The sequence below is a fragment of the Oncorhynchus gorbuscha genome, linkage group LG06 (genome assembly GCF_021184085.1).
Source record: "Oncorhynchus gorbuscha isolate QuinsamMale2020 ecotype Even-year linkage group LG06, OgorEven_v1.0, whole genome shotgun sequence".
In the NCBI taxonomy this organism is placed as follows: Eukaryota; Metazoa; Chordata; class Actinopteri; order Salmoniformes; family Salmonidae; genus Oncorhynchus; species Oncorhynchus gorbuscha.
In genome coordinates, this window is record NC_060178.1 from 66,620,826 (window position 1) to 66,641,139 (window position 20,314).

At 44.6% G+C, this 20,314-nt stretch overlaps 1 protein-coding gene across 1 annotated transcript in view; it reads left to right on the forward strand.

Moving 5' to 3' along the window:
- The window catches only part of LOC124037224 (galactosylgalactosylxylosylprotein 3-beta-glucuronosyltransferase 2-like), a 30,413-nt gene extending 15,812 nt beyond the window's left edge, over window positions 1-14,601 (forward strand). The window contains exons 3-4 of the mRNA XM_046351891.1: window positions 8,084-8,232; window positions 12,918-14,601. Coding sequence (XP_046207847.1) covers window positions 8,084-8,232; window positions 12,918-13,004 — 236 coding nt within the window. The 3' untranslated portion in view covers window positions 13,005-14,601. The remainder of the gene's footprint in view (window positions 1-8,083; window positions 8,233-12,917) is intronic.
- The last annotated feature ends 5,713 nt before the right edge of the window (window positions 14,602-20,314 follow it).

Below are 20,314 nucleotides of genomic sequence, written 5' to 3' on the forward strand. Positions count from 1 at the left end.
GTGCAGTTTTGTCATACAACACATGCCACAGATTTCTCAAGTTTTGAGGGAGCATGCAATTGGCATGCTGACTGCAGGAATGTCCAACAGAGCTGTTGCCAGATAATTTTATGTTAATTTCCCTACAGTAAGCCGCCTCCAATGTTGTTTTAGAGAATTTGGCAGTACGACCAACCAGCCTCACAAACGCAGACCACGTGTAACCATACCAGCCCAGGACCTCGAGCGGTTTGCTGATGTCAATGTTGTGAACAGAGTGCCCCGTTGTGGCCGTGGGTTATGGTATGGGCAGACATAAGCTACAAACAACAAACACAATATATTTTATTGATCGCAATTTGAATGCACAGAGGTACCGTGACGAGATCCTGAGGCCCATTATCGTGACATTCATCTGCCGCCATCACCTCCTTTTTCAGTATAATAACACACTGCCCCATGTCGCAAGGATCTGCCTCAGTCAAGCACTGTTCACCTCTCTTCCCAGACTTGGTTGATAATCCAATCTTATGTGGACAGGATCAGGCTAGCTAAACAGCGTCGCATAGCGTGCTAGCCAGGTTAGCTGACTTTTCAAGGCTTGCTAGCGTACTGCCACTGGCAATTCCTACCTCCCATGGTGGAATTGTTTGTGTAGCGTGCTCTCTCTCTCTCGTTTAGCATACGTAGCTTTCAGTCGCTTGGTTATTCTAGATGAACCGTGTTGCATTCGGAGAGATTCTCGAGACCGAAGGAAGACGCCACTCGTTGTTCTTTGGCTTGTTCCTTGTTGGCAAGTGCTATCCCACAGGGATAATGCAGATAGCTGGGTTCTGGCACAGCAAGACTAAGAAGCCGTATGGCTGACGTCGGCTAGCATACGGTACTGTGACAACAGTGCCTCCGTGTTTGGCTATGGCCGACCTGGGTACATTGTCGGCCATTGCTGGAGTTCCTATACCCGTAAAAGGGCCAGGTTTCAGGCGGGCTATACAGTACCAGGCGCTCTTTGTCCAAAGAGCACACCCCTCCCCAAAGGTGGCATATTACTGGATTCATTGCTGATTCCTCCCTCTAGCTCACTGGTCCCTTTGAGGTGCTTAGTCATACAGATTATGGACTCGGTAGGTGGTTGGAAATCATGCTTTTATCCCACACACAGTCTCTGTGGTTCTTATGAACTCCAAAATGAGCTGTCTGTCTCCTGGTCAATGCGTTTCATTCCTGGAAATTGGATTCAATTATGTATCGCCCTGTCTGTAATCACAGATGGGGTACATTTTTCAGAGCTGTCTGTCCCTTTTTCCAGCTGGGTTACAAGGTGCAGTGTCACCGGTACCTATGACTGGTGGGCATGATAACCTCTATGATAAAGTTTTTTTTTTTACAAGCATACAGGGGTTATTTCAGCATGTCATGTGGGAATTGATGGTGCCACTCCAGGGGCTCATCCCCTGGCAGTGCAGTTTTTAAAAGGTATGTGCAGTCTTCGCCGGTTTATAAACCAATTGCGCCCATTCGGGATTTGGGTGCAGGTAGCCTAGGACAGCAGGTAACCTGGGGGTTAGAGCATTGGGCCAATAATGGAAAGGATGCTGGTACTAATACCCGAGCAGGCAAGGTGAAAAATCGGTCAATCTGCTCTTATGGCTGGGGCAGGAGAGGGTCATTAGGCAGCGCGCAGATTGTGAAACACTCAGGTACAGGAGAATTTCCAATTGGGTTGGAACTCCGAATGTTTTGCCAGTAGGCCATTTCATATTGTGTCAGCAAAAGTCGGGCCAGGATGTGATTTCATGTCCCCATAGCTTGTGTTGTACCGAGTTGTCAGACTGAAAGGGAATGTACAGTTATGACTATAACTACTGTTCTCTGAAGGAGGGAAACGAGGTACAATAGCTGTTCGGACCCGTTCCGCCCAGTTCTGGGCTTGGTGAAGAGCGGTACTGAATTGAAAGAATGAATTTGTGCCTGGTGTTTATCACCTGTGGAAGGCGGGGCTTCCGGTGAGGCCCTGTGTTCATTGGCCTTGTCAGGCATGATTCTAATGTTCTTCAGTAGAGGTCCGTAGGGCACAAACTCCCGGTAGCTGTGTTGTACCCCACTCCCTCTTTCAGGAAACAATAGTTATAGTCATAACGTTTTCAGTTTGGAATGCATCCCAACTTGGTGGTGTAAACTGCTCCACACAATTAATGGCCTTTTGTGTTTGGGGAGTGGGAGACTGTTTTCGTTCCCTCTCTGAAAGGGTCAGTCAGGGACAAGCTTCTGCAAGCACATTTAAAAGTAAAGTGGGACACCATGATGCTGCTCACCACTTCAGCCCCCTCTCACTCTTTCTCCTGTCTCTCTCTTGCTCTCTGCACAAAACAAACCCATCTAGTGGTCCCTGCGGCATGAATGGTCCCACTAACCACACATAAATGGACACAGCCAGACAAGTGATACACACAAAAGACACAGATAGACGCGTACACCCACGTGTGCTCACACTTGCATACGCATGCACAATAACCCCATTTAATCAATATACATCCCATGTAGAATGGGCAGTGTTGAGCAGTGAATAAATTGCAGCTTTTGCCTTAATAACTTGTATTGTGGTATTGGAGGCTATTGTTGGCAGCCAAATGAGCCAACTAAGCTGTCCCATCTCTACTCCATCCCATTTAATAGGCCACAATTGGACCAGAGAATGAGGAGATGGTTTAGTATTCTTTTGGTGCAGGCACACACACACACACACACACACACACACAATTCTGTACATCTCTACCCTTATTTTACCTGGTAAGTAATAAAACAGTAATAAAACAGTAATAAAACGTCTTGATTGCGTATCAAATCAAATCTAATTTTAATTGTCGCATACACCGAATACCGTGAAATTCTTACTGACAAGCCCTTAACCAACAATGCAGTTAATAAAATATTTACTAAATAAATGAAAGTAAAAAAATTAAAGAAGTAACACAATAAAAAAAACAATAATGAGGCTATGCAAATAGTCCGGGTGGCTGTTTGATTAACTGTTCAGCAGTCTTATGGCTTCTGGGTAGAAGCTGTAAAGGAGTATTTTGGACCTAGACTTGGTGCTCCAGTACTGCTTGCCGTGCAGTAGCAGAGAGAACAGTCTATGACTTGGGTGACTGGAGTCTTTGACAATTTTTGGGACCTTCCTCTGACACCGCCTAGTATATAAGTCCTGGATGTTAGGAAGCTTTGCCCCAGTGCCGTACTGGGCCATACGCACTATCCTCTGTAGCGCCTTCCGGTCGGATGTGGAGCAGTTGTCATACCAGGCAGTGATGCAACCAGTCAGGATGCTTTCAGTGGTTCAGCTGTAAAACTTTTTGAGAATCTTGGGACCCATGCCAAGTCTTTTACATTTCCTGATGAGGATAAGGCGTTGTCGTGCCCTCTTTAAAAATGTCTTGGTGTGTTTGGATCATGATAGTTTGTTGGTGATGTGGACACCAAGGAACTTGAAACTCTCGACCCGCTCCCATGTGAAAGGGGGCGTGTTCGGCCCTCCTTTTCCTGTATTCCACAATCTCATTTGTTTTGCTCACGTTGAGGGAGAGATTGTTGTCCTGGCACCACACTGCCAGGTCTCTGACCTCCTCCCTATTGTTGTCGGTGATCAGGCCTACCACTGTTGTGTCTTCAGCAAACTTAATAATGGTGTTGGAGTTGTGCTTGGCCATGCAGTCGTGGGTGAACAGGGAGTACAGGAGGGGACTAAGAATGCAACCCTGAGAGGCCCCCATGTTTAGGATCAGCGTGGCAGATGTGTTGTTGCCTACCCTTACCACCTGGGGGTGGCCTGTCAGGAAGTCCAGGATCCAGTTGCAGAGGGAGGTGTTTAGTCCCAGGGTCCTTAGCTTACTAATGAGCTTTATGGGCACTATGGTGTTGAACACTGAGCTGTAGTCAATGAACAGCATTCTCACATACAGTACCAGTCAAAGGTTTGGACACACCTACTCATTCCAGGGTTTTTCTTTTATTTTTTATTATTTTCAACATTGAAAACTAATATTGAAGAAATCAAACGATAAAATAACACATATGGAACCATGTAGTAACCAAAAAAGTGTTAAACAAATTAAAATATATTTTCTATTTGAGATTCTTCAAAGTAACCACTTTTTGCCTTGGTGACAGCTTTGCACAACCTCTTGGCATTCTCTCAACCAGCTACATGAGGAATGCTTTTCCAACAGTCTTTCTTGAGCACAGGGACTATGGTGGTCTGCTTGAAATATGTAGGTATTACAGACTCGGTCAGAGAGAGGTTTAAATTGTCAGTGAAGACACTTGTCAGTTGGTCAACACATGCTCTGAGTAGACATTCTGGTAATCCGTCTGGCCCCACGGCATTGTGAATTTTGACCCATTGTACGCATCTCTGTGTGTGAGCAATACCTCAAGACGAGCAACATCTCAAGACAACCTTAATATTATTTCCGAAAACTGGAAAGTTTGTGTCGTCGTTCAGCCACGACTTGGTAAAACATAAGATATTGCAGATTTTAATGTCCGTTAGTAGGAAAGTCTCAAACGGAGCTCATCCAGTTTATTCTCCAGTTATTGCACGTTGGCCAATAGAACAGATGGTAGAGGCAGGTTACCCACTTGCCGACTAATTCTCACAAGGCTCCCTGATCTGCACCCACGGTATCTCCTTTTCTTAATGTGAATGACGGGGATTTGTGCCTTTTCCGAGATTTGTCCAGTTCGAGGTGAGAAGTCTTTGTTCTGATATCCAGAAGCTCTTTTCGGGCATAAGAGACGGTAGCATGAACATTATGGACAAAATAAGTTACAAACAACGCGTAAAAAACACACAAAATAGCACAGTTGGTTAGGAGCCTGTAAAACAGCAGCCATCCCCTTCGGTGACATTTTCCAATAGTATGTCTTCACACCCCAGAGTTAATACTTGGTGGAAGCACATTTGGCAGCCATCAGAGCTGTGAATCATTTTGAATAAGATTTTAGCAACATTGCACAACTCTTAGGGTAGCATACTCTATATCCATTGTTTTTGTGTTGGTAACAAGGACGTTAAGTACTACTGCAAGACAAAACAGCAAAAATGTTAATCTACAGGATCAGGTCAAATCCAATACAACATAGCTCAGAGTGAAACCCTGTGTATTTTCTAGTATTGTGGTGGCAGCATCATGTTATGTGCAAAGGGTGTGTAGACTTTCACTACTTTAAATATGATGCACAGAAGCAGAACCATAGAGAAAAGGACACAAGGAAATGAAGCAAGGAAAGGAATCTGGACGAAACTATTGAGACAGAAACTGCATTGATAACAGGCGGGCATTGCTAACAGATGCACTAATCTTCATACCATTTTAGCTGCAGGTTAAGAGATTAAGAGTCAATCTTGTAATGGCTTTCATATTCATCTATCATACCTGTTACAGCTTCTGGGCTTTCACTGTGGTATCACTTATTTCTCAGTAATATGCCTGATAGAACAAGGTGGCAAGGACACATAATATGCTATTTCATGCAGCCATTAGCACACCTCATTCCCAACATGAGTTAACATTTAAACGTGTTAACCCTCGTTAACCCTCGCAAGGCTGCCGGCTTGCACAGACCAGCTGGCTGGTGTGTTTACGGACATATTCAATCAATCCCTATCCCAGTCTGCTGTTCCCACATGCTTCAAGAGGGCCAGCATTGTTCCTGTTCCCAAGAAAGCTAAGATAACTGAGCTAAACGACTATCGTAGCACTCACCTCCATCATCATGAAGTGCTTTGAGAGACTAGTCAAGGATCATATCAACTCCACCCAACCTGACACCCTAGACCCACTCCAATATGCTTACCGCCCCAATAGGTCCATAGACGACGCAATCGCAATCACACTGCACACTGCCCTAACCTATCTGGACAGGAGGAATAACTATGTAAGAATGCTGTTCATCGACTATAGCTCAAAATGTAACACCATAGTACCCTCCAAACTCGTCATCAAGCTCGAGACCCTGGGTCTCGACCCCGCCCTGTGCAACGGGGTCCTGGACTTTCTGATGGGCTGATGTTCACCCATGACTGCGTGGCCATGCATGCCTCAAACTCAATCATCAAGTTTGCAGACGACACTACAGTGGTAGGCTTGATTACCAACAATGACGAGACGGCCTACAGGGAGGAGGTGAGGGCCCTCGGAGTGTCGAAAATAACCTCACACTCAACAAAACAAAAGAGATGATCGTGAACTTCGGGAAACAGCAGAGGGAGCACCCCTCTATCCACATCGACGGGACAGTAGTGGAGAAGGTGGAAAGTTTTAAGTTCCTCGGCGTACACATCACGGACAAACTGAAATGGTCCACCCACACAGACAGCATGGTGAGAAGGCGCAACAGCGCGAGGTCAGTACAGGTGCATCAAAGCTGGGACCGAGAGACTGAAAAACAGCTTCTATTTCAAGGCCATCAGACTGTTAAACAGCCATCATTAACATTAAGTGGCTGCTGCCAACATACTGACTCAAATCTCTAGCCACTTAAATAAATAAAAATTGGGTGTAATAAATGTATCACTAGTCACTTTAACCAATACCAGTTTATATAATGTTTACATACCCTACATTACTCATCTCATATGTATATACACTGTACTCTATACCATCTACTGCATCTTGCCTATGCCGTCCGGCCATCGCTCATCCATATATTTATTTGTACATATTCCTATTAATTTCTTTCCACTTGTGTGTATAAGGTAGTTGTTGTGAAATTGTTAGATTACTTGTTAGATATTACTGCATGGTCAGAACTAGAAGCACAAGCATTTCGCTACACTCACATTAACATCTGCTAACCATGTGTATGTGACAAATAACATTTGATTTGATTTAGAACTGACCCAATAGGCAGATCTCACTGGACTGACTCAGACACTGCGGATCGGTGCGTTAAACTGGTGACTTCAAAATACAGGAAACACACTCTCGCACATGCACATAAACGTGCATGCACACTCTCACGCACAAACACTCACACAAACAATCTCACAATGTCTCAGTGGAGAAGGAGCACACCCATGTGAGTAGCATTTTGGCCTAGAAAACAGTGTGCTCACTGAAAACGAGGAGGCAAGGACACATAATACGCTGTTCCATGCAGCCACTAGCACAACCCATTCCCAGTAGGATGGCATATTCACTGAGTGTACAAATCATTAGGAACACCTGCTGGAACCCCATGACAGGCTGGCCAGGTGAATCCAGGTCAAAGCTATGATCTCTTATTGATGTCACTTGTTAAATACACTTTAGTCGGTATAGATGAAGGGGAGGAGACCGGTTAAAGAAGGATGTTAAAGCCTTGAGACAATTGAGACATGGATTGTGTATGTGTGCCATTCAGAGGGTGAAGGGCATGACAAAAGATTTAACTGCCTTTGAATTGGGCATGGTAGTAGGTGCCAGGTGCAACGTCTTGAGTGTGTCAAGAACTGCAGCGCTACTGGACTTTTCAGTTTCCTGTGTGCATCAAGAATGGTCCACCACCCAAAGGACATCCAACCAACTTGACACAACTGTGGGAAGCATCACTGTGGAACACTTTTGACACCTTGTAGTCCATGCTATGACGAATTGAGGCTGTTTTCAGGGCAAAAGGCAGTGCAACTCATTATTAGGAAGGTGTTCGTAATGGTTTCCACACTCAGTGTGTACTGTAACACACTGATAAGGAGGGTAATATGAGATACTGTAGCGGGCTCAAAGCTTGGCATTCTCAATGCATAGTCATGAACAACAAACACACGTGCACGCACACTTAAATGTGATGTGATCTCAGTCTTACCTGATCTCTATTATGCAGTTCACCATAGTGGGATATGCACTCAGTTCCAATAGTTTAAGGTTATCAATGATCTGTATATGATTACGTCACGGAGTGATGGAAGAAATTAATTGATCCCGTTGCCCCTCTCACTTGTTCTCTCCTAACAGTATAGCACATCCAAAGTGAGAATGACATGTAATGGTTGAGACTGAATTTTTGTATAATCCTCGGACCATAATCATAGAAGGCCTTAAACCCTCCTCTTCATCTTCTCCAGGTTTTGCAGTAAACCTCCAGGTGGTTCTGGGGAGCCCGCGGGCGCTGTTTAAGCGCAGGGGTTCCCAGCCCGGCATGCAAGAGTCTGACTTCCTGAAGCAGATCACGAAGGTGGGAGACCTGGAGCCGAAAGCCAACAACTGCACAAGGGTGAGTTGTCTAGCCTATCACTGTTGCCGTGGCAACAGTGTTATTAGGTTTTAAAAAAGTTGCCCTGACAGTAACACTGTTTCCATTGGTTAAACTTTCTGGGATGAAACACTATCTCCTAATATAGCCTCTAGTCTGACTGTGTCATCTTATCAGTTAGGCTAACCCTCTCCCATCTCTCCTGTGCAGCTCATGACACTAGTAGTCATCATCATTATCAGCCCATTAAGTTAATGGGGCTGCTGTAGGCTGGTATTAATATACACCATTAGCAGGATATGACATCATCACTTATCACCAATTGCTACATTGCCAGCAGGACGTGAAATCATCCCCAATAACAAACCAGCCAGGGTCCATGTATAGTAGGTTGTCCTTAGTTACAGATCTGGGATAAGCTTACATTCTTCACTTGCTAACCTTAAGCATCAGAGAGGAAATATCCTGAACAAAAATATAAACTTTCTTTCAAATTTTGGGCACAAATTTGTTTAAATCCCTGTTATTGAGCATTTGTACTTTGCCAAGATAATCCATCCACCTGACAGGTTTGGCATATCAAGAAGCTGATTAAACAGCATGATTATTACACTGGTGCAGCTTGTGCTGGGGACAATAAAAGGCCACTTTAAAATGTGCATTTTTTTTCACACAACACAATTCCTCAAGTTTTGAAGGAGCACGCAATTGGCATGCTGACTACAGGAAATTCTACCAGAGCTGTTACCAGATAATTGTATGTTAATTTCACTTCCATAAGCCGCCTCCCCAACGTTGTTTTAGAGAATTTGGCAGTACATCCAACCGGCCTCACAAGTGCAAACCAGATGTAACCCCTCCAGCACAGGACCTCCACATCCGGCTTCTTCACATGCGGGATCGTCTGAGACCAGCCACCCCGACAAGCGATTAAACTGTGGGTTTGCACAAAGGAATTTCTGCACAAACTGTCAGAAACCATCTCAGGGAAGCTCATCTGTGTGCTCGTCATCCTCACCAGGGTCTTGATCTGACTGCAGTTCGGCGTTGGCCAAATATTCACATTCGCTGGCCATAGGAATGCTGGAGAAGGGTGCTCTTCACGGCTAAATCCCGAAGGAGGAGACTTATCACTAGACACACTGGCACAGGGTGCTCTGTCCACTCTTTGGGTGTGAACAGACTGGACTGCACGCAGGCAACCCCCCGCCCCCACCCAATTCTCCCCAATTCTCCCCAACCTCTCCAACCTCTAACTAAGTTCTGATCTTCCCTACAGACAGGACTAGAATGTTGGGTGGGGTTCGGGAGAACAATGGAATGCACACAAACTGCGTAGAAATGTTGACGCACACATGCTGCTCCCCACCCTCTGCACCGCTTCGCTGGCTGCGGCATTGGTCTCGTTAGATTTGCAAAACGGGACAATTAGCAGGAAATGACATGTGGAGACGGGAACGGATAGCACCACACACCAAACAATCAATCACTGCATGTGTGTGTGAACACACAAATGACCACCATCGACTGGGTCGGAAATAGAAGCGAGACACTTTCAAGGTAGAACTATCAGTCTGTTCAGTCTGACACACTCCCTCACTTTCTCTGTCACAGAGCCTTTTCTTGAACATTTGAACAGTCACCATTCCTTTTCACAGGGTTGGATCTGCTTGTGTCACCAAGATGGCATAGCAGTCAGACGTCTTTTGTCCTCGTCTTGTCGTGTCCCGTATATATATATTTACAACTTTCTTTGCATACCTTTTTATATAGATTTTTTCTTTTCCATAAACTCATCTTCTAAACACTCTCCTGCAACCCGCCTCACCAATTTATATTTAAAAAAAGAAAGTATTAGTTACCTCATCTGCTAATCAGAAGCTAGCCAGAAGCGAGTTAGCTTCTTTACTGGCTAATCGTTAGTATTCAGCTAACCACGGTTTGTGGTCATCGGCTGTCCTTTAGCTCGAAAATCTTTCGGCAGTTTTGTACGGCGCGGCTCGGACCGGAACATACCGAACCTATTTTTCTCTCCATGTCCCCGGATTTCAACCGCAAGCTCTGGACATTTATACCTGGATATCGCAGCTCGCTAGCTGCTATCCGTGTGACTATCGGCTTACGTCGATTCCGGAGCAAACATCAATTATTCCGGAGCTAGCCAGCTGAAGAGTTCCATCAGTCACTCTTGGGCTACAATCACCTATCCGGACCCGTTTTACTGCCAATGCGGAGCCCCACCGGGCCTTCACAACTGGACTACCGACGTTATCTGCCCGAGGGAGTTATCCAGCTGGCTCCTCCGTCGCGATGTTACCTGAACGCCCATCTGCGGTCCGCTATTCGTTAGCTGTCTTATCGGCTGCTATCTGAATAGACCTATCGGACAATTTTTCTTTTGTTTTCTTTCTTGGGCCTCTATAACTATATCTATTTTTTTGCGAATTGGATTGATCCCCACTACCACACGGATCCCCACTAATCCTACCGACAGAAACACACAAGATGGCTAAAAACAGACCTCCATCCCATGCCCCCGTGATATGCAGCTTTTCAGGGAAGCTAGAAACCATTATATACAGGCAGTTAGAAAAGCTAAGGCTAGCTTTTTCAAGCATAAATTTGCTTCCTGCAACACTAACTCAAAAAGGTTCTGGGACACTGTAAAGTCCATGGAGAATAAGAACACCTCCTCCCAGCTGCCCACTGCACTGAAGATAGGAAACACTGTCACCACTGATAAATCCACTATAATTGAGAATTTCAATAAGCATTTTTCTACGGCTGGCCATGCTTTCCACCTGGCTACCCCTACCCCGGTCAACAGCACTGCACACCCCACAGCAACTCGCCCAAGCCTTCCCCATTTCTCCTTCTCCTAAATCCAGTCAGCTGATGTTCTGAAAGAGCTGCAAAATCTGGACCCCTACAAATCAGCCGGGCTAGACAATCTGGACCCTTTCTTTCTAAAGTTATCTGCCGAAATTGTTGCCACCCCTATTACTAGCCTATTCAACCTCTCTTTCGTGTCGTCTGAGATTCCCAAAGATTGGAAAGCAGCTGCAGTCATCCTCCTCTTCAAAGGGGGGGACACTCTTGACCCAAACTGCTACAGACCAATATCTATCCTACCCTGCCTTTCTAAGGTCTTCGAAAGCCAAGTCAACAAACAGATTACTGACCATTTCGAATCTCACCATGTCTTCTCTGCTATGCAATCTGGTTTCAGAGCTGGTCATCGGAGCACCTCAGCCATGCTCAAGGTCCTAAACGATATCTTAACCGCCATCGATAAGAAACATTACTGTGCAGCCGTATTCATTGATCTGGCCAAGGCTTTCGACTCTGTCAATCACCACATCCTCATCGGCAGACTCGACAGCCTTGGTTTCTCAAATGATTGCCTCGCCTGGTTCACCAACTACTTCTCTGATAGAGTTCAGTGTGTCAAATTGGAAGGTCTGCTGTCCGGACGTCTGGCAGTCTCTATGGGGGTGCCACAAGGTTCAATTCTTGGACCGACTCTCTTCTCTGTATACATCAATGATGTAGCTCTTGCAGCTGGTGTGTCTCTGATCCACCTCTACGCAGATGACACCATTATGTATACTTCTGGCCCTTCTTTCGACACTGTGTTAACAACCCTCCAGGCAAGCTTCAATGCCATACAACTCTCCTTCCATGGCTTCCAATTGCTCTTAAATACAAGTAAAACTAAATGCATGCTCTTCAACCGATCGCTGCCTGCACCTGCCCGCCTGTCCAACATCACTACTCTGCAAGGCTCTGACTTAGAATACATGGACAACTACAAATACCTCGGTGTCTGGTTAGACTGTAAACTCTCCTTCCAGACCCACATCAAACATCTCCAATCCAAAGCTTCCTATTTCGCAACAAAGCATCCTTCACTCATGCTGCCCAAACTGACCATCCAACCAATCCTCGACTTCAGCGATGTCATTTACAAAATAGCCTCCAATAACATACTCAACAAATTGGATGCAGTCTATCACAGTGCAATCCGTTTTGTCACCAAAGACCCATATACAACCCACCATTGTGACCTGTACGCTCTCGTTGGCTGGCCGCATCTCCTTCCAGTTCTCTGCTGCCAATGACTGGAACGAACTACAAAAATATCTGAAACTGGAAACACTTATCTCCCTCACTAGCTTTAAGCACCAGCTGTCAGAGCAGCTCACAGATTACTGTACCTGTACATAGCCCACCTATAATTTAGCCCAAACAACTACCTCTTTCTCAACTGTATTTATTTTATTTATTTATTTAGCTCCTTTGCACCCCATTATTTGTATTTCTACTTTGCACATTCTTACACTGCAAATCTACCATTCCAGTGTTTTACTTGCTATATTGTATTTACTTTGCCACCATGGCCTTTTTTTGCCTTTACCTCCCTTATCTCACCTCATTTGCTCACATCGTATATAGACTTGTTTCTACTGTATTATTGACTGTATGTTTGTTTTACTCCATGTGTAACTCTGTGTCGTATGTGTCGAACTGCTTTGTTTTATCTTGGCCAGGTCGCAATTGTAAATGAGAACTTGTTCTCAACTTGCCTACCTGGTTAAATAAAGGTGAAATAAAAAAATAAAAAATAGTGGAACCCTTGCTTTTGCATACCCAATTATATCAGTTCACTGATGTGCACTCTAACCCTCTCTCCCCCTCTGTGTCAGGTGTTGGTGTGGCACACTCGTACAGAGAAGGTGAATCTGGGCAACGAGCCCAAACATCGACAGGACAGTATGGTCATCGAGGTCTAAGGGGCGTGATAACCAGAAAGGAATTAACAAGCCCATTGGTCGGACAGACTGCCAGTAATTTATGGAACTACACTACCGATAGCACATTGCTTGACCATAACCTTGACTACACTACAATGGACACTTTAGACCAATTGCATGGATGGGAACTGCTGCCTGAATGTTGTGATTGACTCAATGAGGTCCCCGATTAATTTGTAACTCAAAGTGGACCCAAATGCACTGGGGTGACCTGTGCGTTCCCAGTGGACTCTGCTCTTGTACTGCAATATGTGGACCAGTCCCTTATGAGTGGACTTCCTCTGAAGTATGTGGGCTAAACCTGTCTGTCTGTGTTTGTGTGTGTGTGTGTGTCTGTCTGTCGGTCTGTGCCTGATCATTGAGCATGTGAGTTCAGTTTGTATGAAACGGAACAAGATTTGTGTTCAGTATGTGTGTTTATCTGTAAAAGGAAGTGCGAAGTAGATCACTTGCTGGGTGCCGATGAACGGTGGACATTCATCATGTTGAATAATTGAGAAATGACCAGAAAATGCCATCTGATGTTCTATAGTCATAGGTGACAGGACAGCCACCAGTTGTGTACTGCCAACGTTAATGTTGGTCTTCTTGGCCTCACGTGTCTGTGGGTCTGACACACTGGACTACAAAGAACAAACTCCAGGAGTACGACTTCTATTCCAAATGAACCCTCTTGTAAAAGAAGGAAAAAGAAAAGAAAATAACCAAAAGATAAACTACAACTTTACAATAAAAGAGTCATTGGATAAAAATGGTCACACAGTTCATGGCTATTCACTGTTTAATGCACGGAAACTAGTTTTCTCTGTACTAGGCAGCAGAAAATGTAAACACCATTAGAAAAAAACCTGGAGTACGCGCTGTGTGTTCTCATGAGCGTATATATGTGTGTGTGTGTGTTCTCTTTCGTTATTTTTTTGGCAGAGGGATAGAATCTCCACCTTAGAACCACACTACACAATATCTGTGTGTGTGTGAACGTCTGGGATTGGGTGTGTTTGTTCTGTTGTAGTTTTGTCCCATATTCCCCCATCTCCTATAGTATTTATTCACTTGGATTTCCTATTCCACCTCTATATAATCTATTGAATGACATCAAGCAGGATTAGACAGAGATTATGACATAATAGAGACCCGGAAGTACACATGATGTTGAGACGACCGTTCCAATCTCTGACAGCTCCATTAGGCTCCCAATGTCAACACACTTCCTGAATCATCTGGAGCTTTATGTCGTCACTACTATCATATCTTTCCTCATACCATTCTGGTCTCCTTCCCCACCCATCCCTTGTTAGCTCCTTGCCCCACTGACTGTCTTCCAGGTTTGTTTGCCTCAATCTAATGTCTGATTCACACTCTATGGCCGAGCCGAACCATACTGCGCCGGCTCAGATATTGTCTTTTCACATTGTCATGTCCGGCACGGTCCAGCACGGTTCTAGCAACTAATGTGAACACGTAACACGCTCATTTGTGTGAATCATGCATAACATTTGCGTCGTCTTGTACTGCACACAACCAAACACCACAGTAAGATAGGGGACAGCAGAACACAACATGACTGGGAGGGATAGGTGGGAGGCCTCTATCTCAGACACACATACAGCAATACTGTACTGGATCATACAATGCTTTGCTACAGGGGCTCTGATTGCCCAGAGGGGAGGAAGGGGGAGGGTACAGTACAATATACACAGATGAGATTGATTGGGTCACCAACACGATAGCCATATCCTCCATTTCAATATCTCTTTACTCTCTATTGGTTTTGGTAATGATACTTATTATTATGAGACACTTGATTCTCTTTCGCCAATGTGTTTTTGTTTTTTTACCAAATGAAAAAAAATGTCAAAAGAAGATGCAATTAAAAGTCACGTGCAGAGATAGACCAGCAGCCTCCCACAAAACTCTGTCCCGTTTCCTTTTGACTCTCCTCAACACACAGAATGATAAAAGGGAAGGAGGGAGGACAGTGGAGCAGTTCATAGATTACCATCTGTGTGTTGTTTCCTGTTTTGGGGTTGGTGGAAGAGGGCAAAGGAGGGGATTTGGGGGGGACATGGGGGCTCTGCCTCCCGTTCACATTTTACCCCTGTCCCCTCCCTCACTTCCACAGCTGGGTGCTGAGGGTCTGGCCCAAGGGGGGTCCCACCCAATCCCCTACAGGAGCACTTGGATGGACAAAGCTGGGTGGCACTGACACACTACCACTCATGGCGATGTCCGACATCTGCTGGGTCATCTGAGAGAGAGATGGTAGGAGGTGTGTGAGTGTGTGAGTGTGTGAGTGTGTGAGAGAGAGAGAGAGAGAGAGAGAGAGAGGGGGAGGGGGGGGGCAGGGCAGAGAAAACAGAAAGGTTAGAGGGTTGTACAAACCCAGTTAAAGAACTCTAGAATGACAGCAACAACCTGCTCAACACAGCATATATGATTCCCTTACTGCATATATATGGACCATAGAGTAGACCCTCCTTCTCTCTTTTCTCCTTCTCGGTCCATTTCCTTTATTTCACTCCCATTCCTTCTCCCTTCCCTATCTCTCCTCTGCTCTCCTCCCCCCTCTCGTCTCTTGCCTCCTGTCCACTTCCAAACCATTATAAATGCACCTTCACGCCTGGGGTTTCCATTAGCCGCTTTTGTCCGCTATTTTCTTTTGGTGGGAAAAGCCGATATATAAAAAAATCCCATTGTGAAATAATGCTTTCTAGCCTATTCTTTGATGGAAATACCAGTCGACGGAAACCCATTTGACTGGTCATGTTTATCGGTCTATTAGGTTGATTAGCATAATTTGGTGGAACTACATTGGCGCATGTGTACAGTATAGTTGTTGTGTACCTTATTTATCACAAGCACACAGCATACAGATACAGAGCCTTTGAGTGGAACATCTGTCAGGCTAACGCAAAAGCTGCCGCTGCTGCAGACAACTGGAAACGGAAAAATATGAGTTGAAATCATGACGTCAGTGATCTTTAGCTCAGAAAGTCGGAGCTCTAGAAAGAAGCCCGAGTTGGAATTCTCAGTTGGATGACTGTTCAAAGTGATTTTTCCCTGTCTGAGATTTTTCTTCTTCTCCCAATTCCCAGTTGTTTTGAACGTGGCATCAAACGCGAACAGAAGGCAGGCATCATCAGCGGATCACACACCTCTTTGCAATGTGCTGGAGGCAGTATGCCTTTTTGTAAACATAAACTGGAAGGTTTTAATAAATATTAGGAGTCATATATTACCTTGCTTCAAAGTAGCCCATTAGTAGATTTACATTTCTAACAGATATTTTCATCTACAGTACCAGTCAAAAATTGGACCCATCTACTCATTCAAGGGTTTTTCTTTATTTTGACTATTTTCTACATTGTAGAATAATAATGAAGACATCAATCTATGAATGAACAAATATGTAATCATGTAGAAACCAAGAAAGTGTTAAACAAATCAAAATATATTGTAGATTTTTCAAGGTAGCCACCGTTTGCCTTGATGACAGCTTTGCACACTCTTGGCATTCTCTCATCCAGCTTCACTTGGAATGCTTTTCCAACAGTCTTGAAGGAGTTCCCACATATGCTGAGCACCTGTTGGCTGCTTTTCCTTCACTCTGCGGTCCAACTCATCCCAAACCATCTCAATTGGGGTGAGGTCGGGTGATTGTGGAGGCCAGGTCATCTGATGCAGCACTCCATCAATCTCCTTAGTAAAATAGCCTGGAGGTGGGCTTTGGGTCATTGTCCTGTTGAAAAACATTTTTTTTCATTTTTTAAATTTCACCTTTATTTAACCAGGTAGGCTGGTTGAGAACAAGTTCTCATTAATGATAGTCCCACTAAGCACAAACCAGATGAGTTGGCATATCGCTGCAGAATGCTGTGGTAGCCATGCTGGTTAAGTGTGCCTTGAATTCTAAATAAATCACAGACAGTGCCACCAGCAAAGCACCCCCACACCATCTCCTCCACAGTGGGAGCCACAAATGCCGAGATCATCCATTCACCAACTCTGCATGTCACAAGATCACGGCGTTTGGAACAAAAATAAAACATTTATACTCATCAGACCAAAGGACAGATTTCCACCAGTCTAATGTCCATTGTTCGTGTTTCTTGGCCCAAGCAAGTCTCTTGTTATTTTTTGGTGTCGTTTGGTAGTGGTTTCTTTGCAGCAATTCAACCAGGAAGGTCAAATTCATGCAGTCTCCTCTGAACAGTCTATGTTGAGATGTGTCTGTTACTTGAACTCTGTGAAGCATTTATTTGGGCTGCAATCTGAGGTGCAGTTAACACCAATGAACTTATCCTCCACAGAAGAGGTAACTCTGGGTCTGTCTTTCCTGTAGCGGTGCTCATGAGAGCCAGTTTCATCACAGCGCTGGATGGTTTCTGCGACGGCACTGGAAGAAACCTTCAAAGTTCTTGAAATCTTCCGGATTGACTGACCTTCACGTCTTAAAGTAATGGTGGACTGTGATTTCTCTATGCTTATTTGAGCTGTTCTTGCCATAATATGGACTTGGTCTTTTACCAAATAGGGCCATCTGCTGTATACCACCACTACCTTGTCACAACACAACTGATTGGCTCAAACACAATAAGAAGGAAAGACATTCCACAAAGGCAAACCTGTTAATGAAAATGCATTCCAGTTGACTACCTCATGAAGCTGGTTAAGAGAATGCCAAGAGTGTGCAAAGCTGTCATCAAGGCAAAAGGTGGCTACTTTAAAGAATCTCAACTATAAAATATGTTTTGATTGGTTAAAACACTTTTTGGGGGTACTACATGATTCCATATGTGTTCTCCATAGTTTTGATGTCTTCACTATTATTCTACAATGTAGAAAATACAAAAAATATGGAATGAGTCTGTGTGTCCAAACTTTTGACTGGTACTATATGTCACATGAAACTGCTCGCATGTGCAGTGCCCTTTTGACAATGATGTTTTCAAGCTAATTGCATTATGGAATGAACATTCACGCGTCGCCTACTGCATTGTGCACATTGCTGCGCTTATAACGTGAGGAAATAGTTGATTTTAACATTTTAAGCTAAACATTCTGGTCTTTTGCATCAGACTCATAGCTTTTTATCATTTTTACTTTATTTTATGCGGCCTACTGGTTGTATGAATGTGGGCTCTTATCGTCCCACAGCTGTCCCAGAGTCTGTTTGGAATAAGCCATTTCTTTCTTGACAAGCTGATGAATAGAACAGGTAGCCTAAAGTGTTCTACTATAGTAGATTGAGATAGGCTAGTGATTTAGCTGTTCGTCTTGTTGGCTGAGGAAAAGTAAATGTGGACAGTTCATGTTCAAAGTGCACATCAGAATTCAATAAGAAGAACCGCACATGGTGGCATCCTCTACTTGCATGTCCTGTTCATATGAATTACCATATTCTAAATGGGATGTCTGTCATTCTGCGCACTGTGGGTGGACACCCTAATTAGGTAACTCCCCAATGCATATGAGTCTGGTAAATAAAAATGATGCCGGTCCAATGTTTGGTGCCACATCTTCCTAACGAAACCCTGCTTCATGCCCTGCACGTGTGTTTGTGTGCGTGTGTTTGTGTCCATGTGTTTGTGTGCGTGTGTGCGTGTGTGTGTGCGTGGCACAGACGAGCCTAATGACTCCAGAGCACTTTGGGCTTTAACCCATCAAAGGTTAAAGCCCAACAGCTTGCCCTGAACCCATTACAGTACACACACGACCGATCATATCACATACTTGACAACGGCAGAGTGTCTGTGTGTGTGTCGGTGCTTGGTGTGTGTGTGTGTGTGTGTGTATATGTGTGTGTTGTCTGTGGGAGCACAGTGATTTATCATCTCTCATTAATCTCCTGCAGGAACACAACACCTCTTGGAAAGCCATTCTGGTGTGTCTGTCTTTGGAATAAAAATGTGTGTAATTGTTCCACTGAAAAATACCACTCTACCCCAGGGTTGGGTTTTCAGATGACAACAGTGGATTTCCTCTGTCATTTTACCTGGGCTTTGTTCCTTTCACATTTCTTTTGATTCTGACAAACACCCTGGTCCCTGACGGGTGCAAACATGATTCTGACAAACACCCTGGTCCCTGCCGGTTGCAAACATGATTCTGACAAACACCCTGGTCCCTGGCGGTTGCAAACATGATTCTGACAAACACCCTGGTCCCTGACGGTTGCAAACATGATTCTGACAAACACCCTGGTCCCTGCCGGTTGCAAACATGATTCTGACAAACACCCTGGTCCCTGCCGGTTGCAAACATCATTCTGACAAACACCCTGGTCCCTGCCGGTTGCAAACATGATTCTGACAAACACCCTGGTCCCTGACGGTTGCAAACATGATTCTGACAAACACCCTGGTCCCTGCCGGTTGCAAACATGATTCTGACAAACACCCTGGTCCCTGACGGTTGCAAACATGATTCTGCCAAACACCCTGGTCCCTGACGGTTGCAAACATGATTCTGCCACAACAATACTTGAAAATATAGAGGATCAACAACATTGCATTCATTCCACGTATGTCAAAGTGAACAGAATGAACAGAATGAAGCCTGTGCTAAAATGGCCACTCTAAACCATCCATTCTGTTTGCAACAAGGACGTTAAGTGAGGGCACATTCGTAAATTCACTCTGACTATCTGATTATCGATTTCAGAGGACTCTCATCTGAGTGTGCCAGAGCGCAGAATAAATGACAAAATTACAAATGCAAAACACGTGTTGAATATGGTGTCAGTAAACTCGGCAGAAAAGCATAATTAAATTGTTGCCAGCAGCACAGTTGCAGTCACCAACGCTCTGGATAACATGAAAACAGCCTAACCAGTTATGCTCGGTCAAGTAAAATGGTCAGAGTGAGGTGTTCTCTCATTTTTATCTGGAAGTGGCTAGCAAGCTTGCTAACTTTAGCCAGTTAGCTTGGGGGCTTGACTGCCGTTGAGGTCAGAACGCTCGGATCAACCCTACTCCTTGGCTAGAGCGTCCAGTGTGCGCTCTGAATGCTCCGAGTGTGAACCACTCTGAGTTTAGGAACAGACAATCTGACAACACTCTGAATTTACAAATGCCCAGAGCGCACTCTGAGCACTCTCTGACACTCCAGAGTGAATTTGAGAACACGACAAAGAAATGCATTTTTTTGGCCTACATTTAAAAAAGGTTTGGGTCAAATCCAATAGAACACGAAACAGAATGAAACCCTCTGTATTTTCAAGTATTGTGGTGGCAGCATCATGTTATGCTCGTCAGTGCAGGGATGGGGGAGTTTGTCCAGACCAAAAT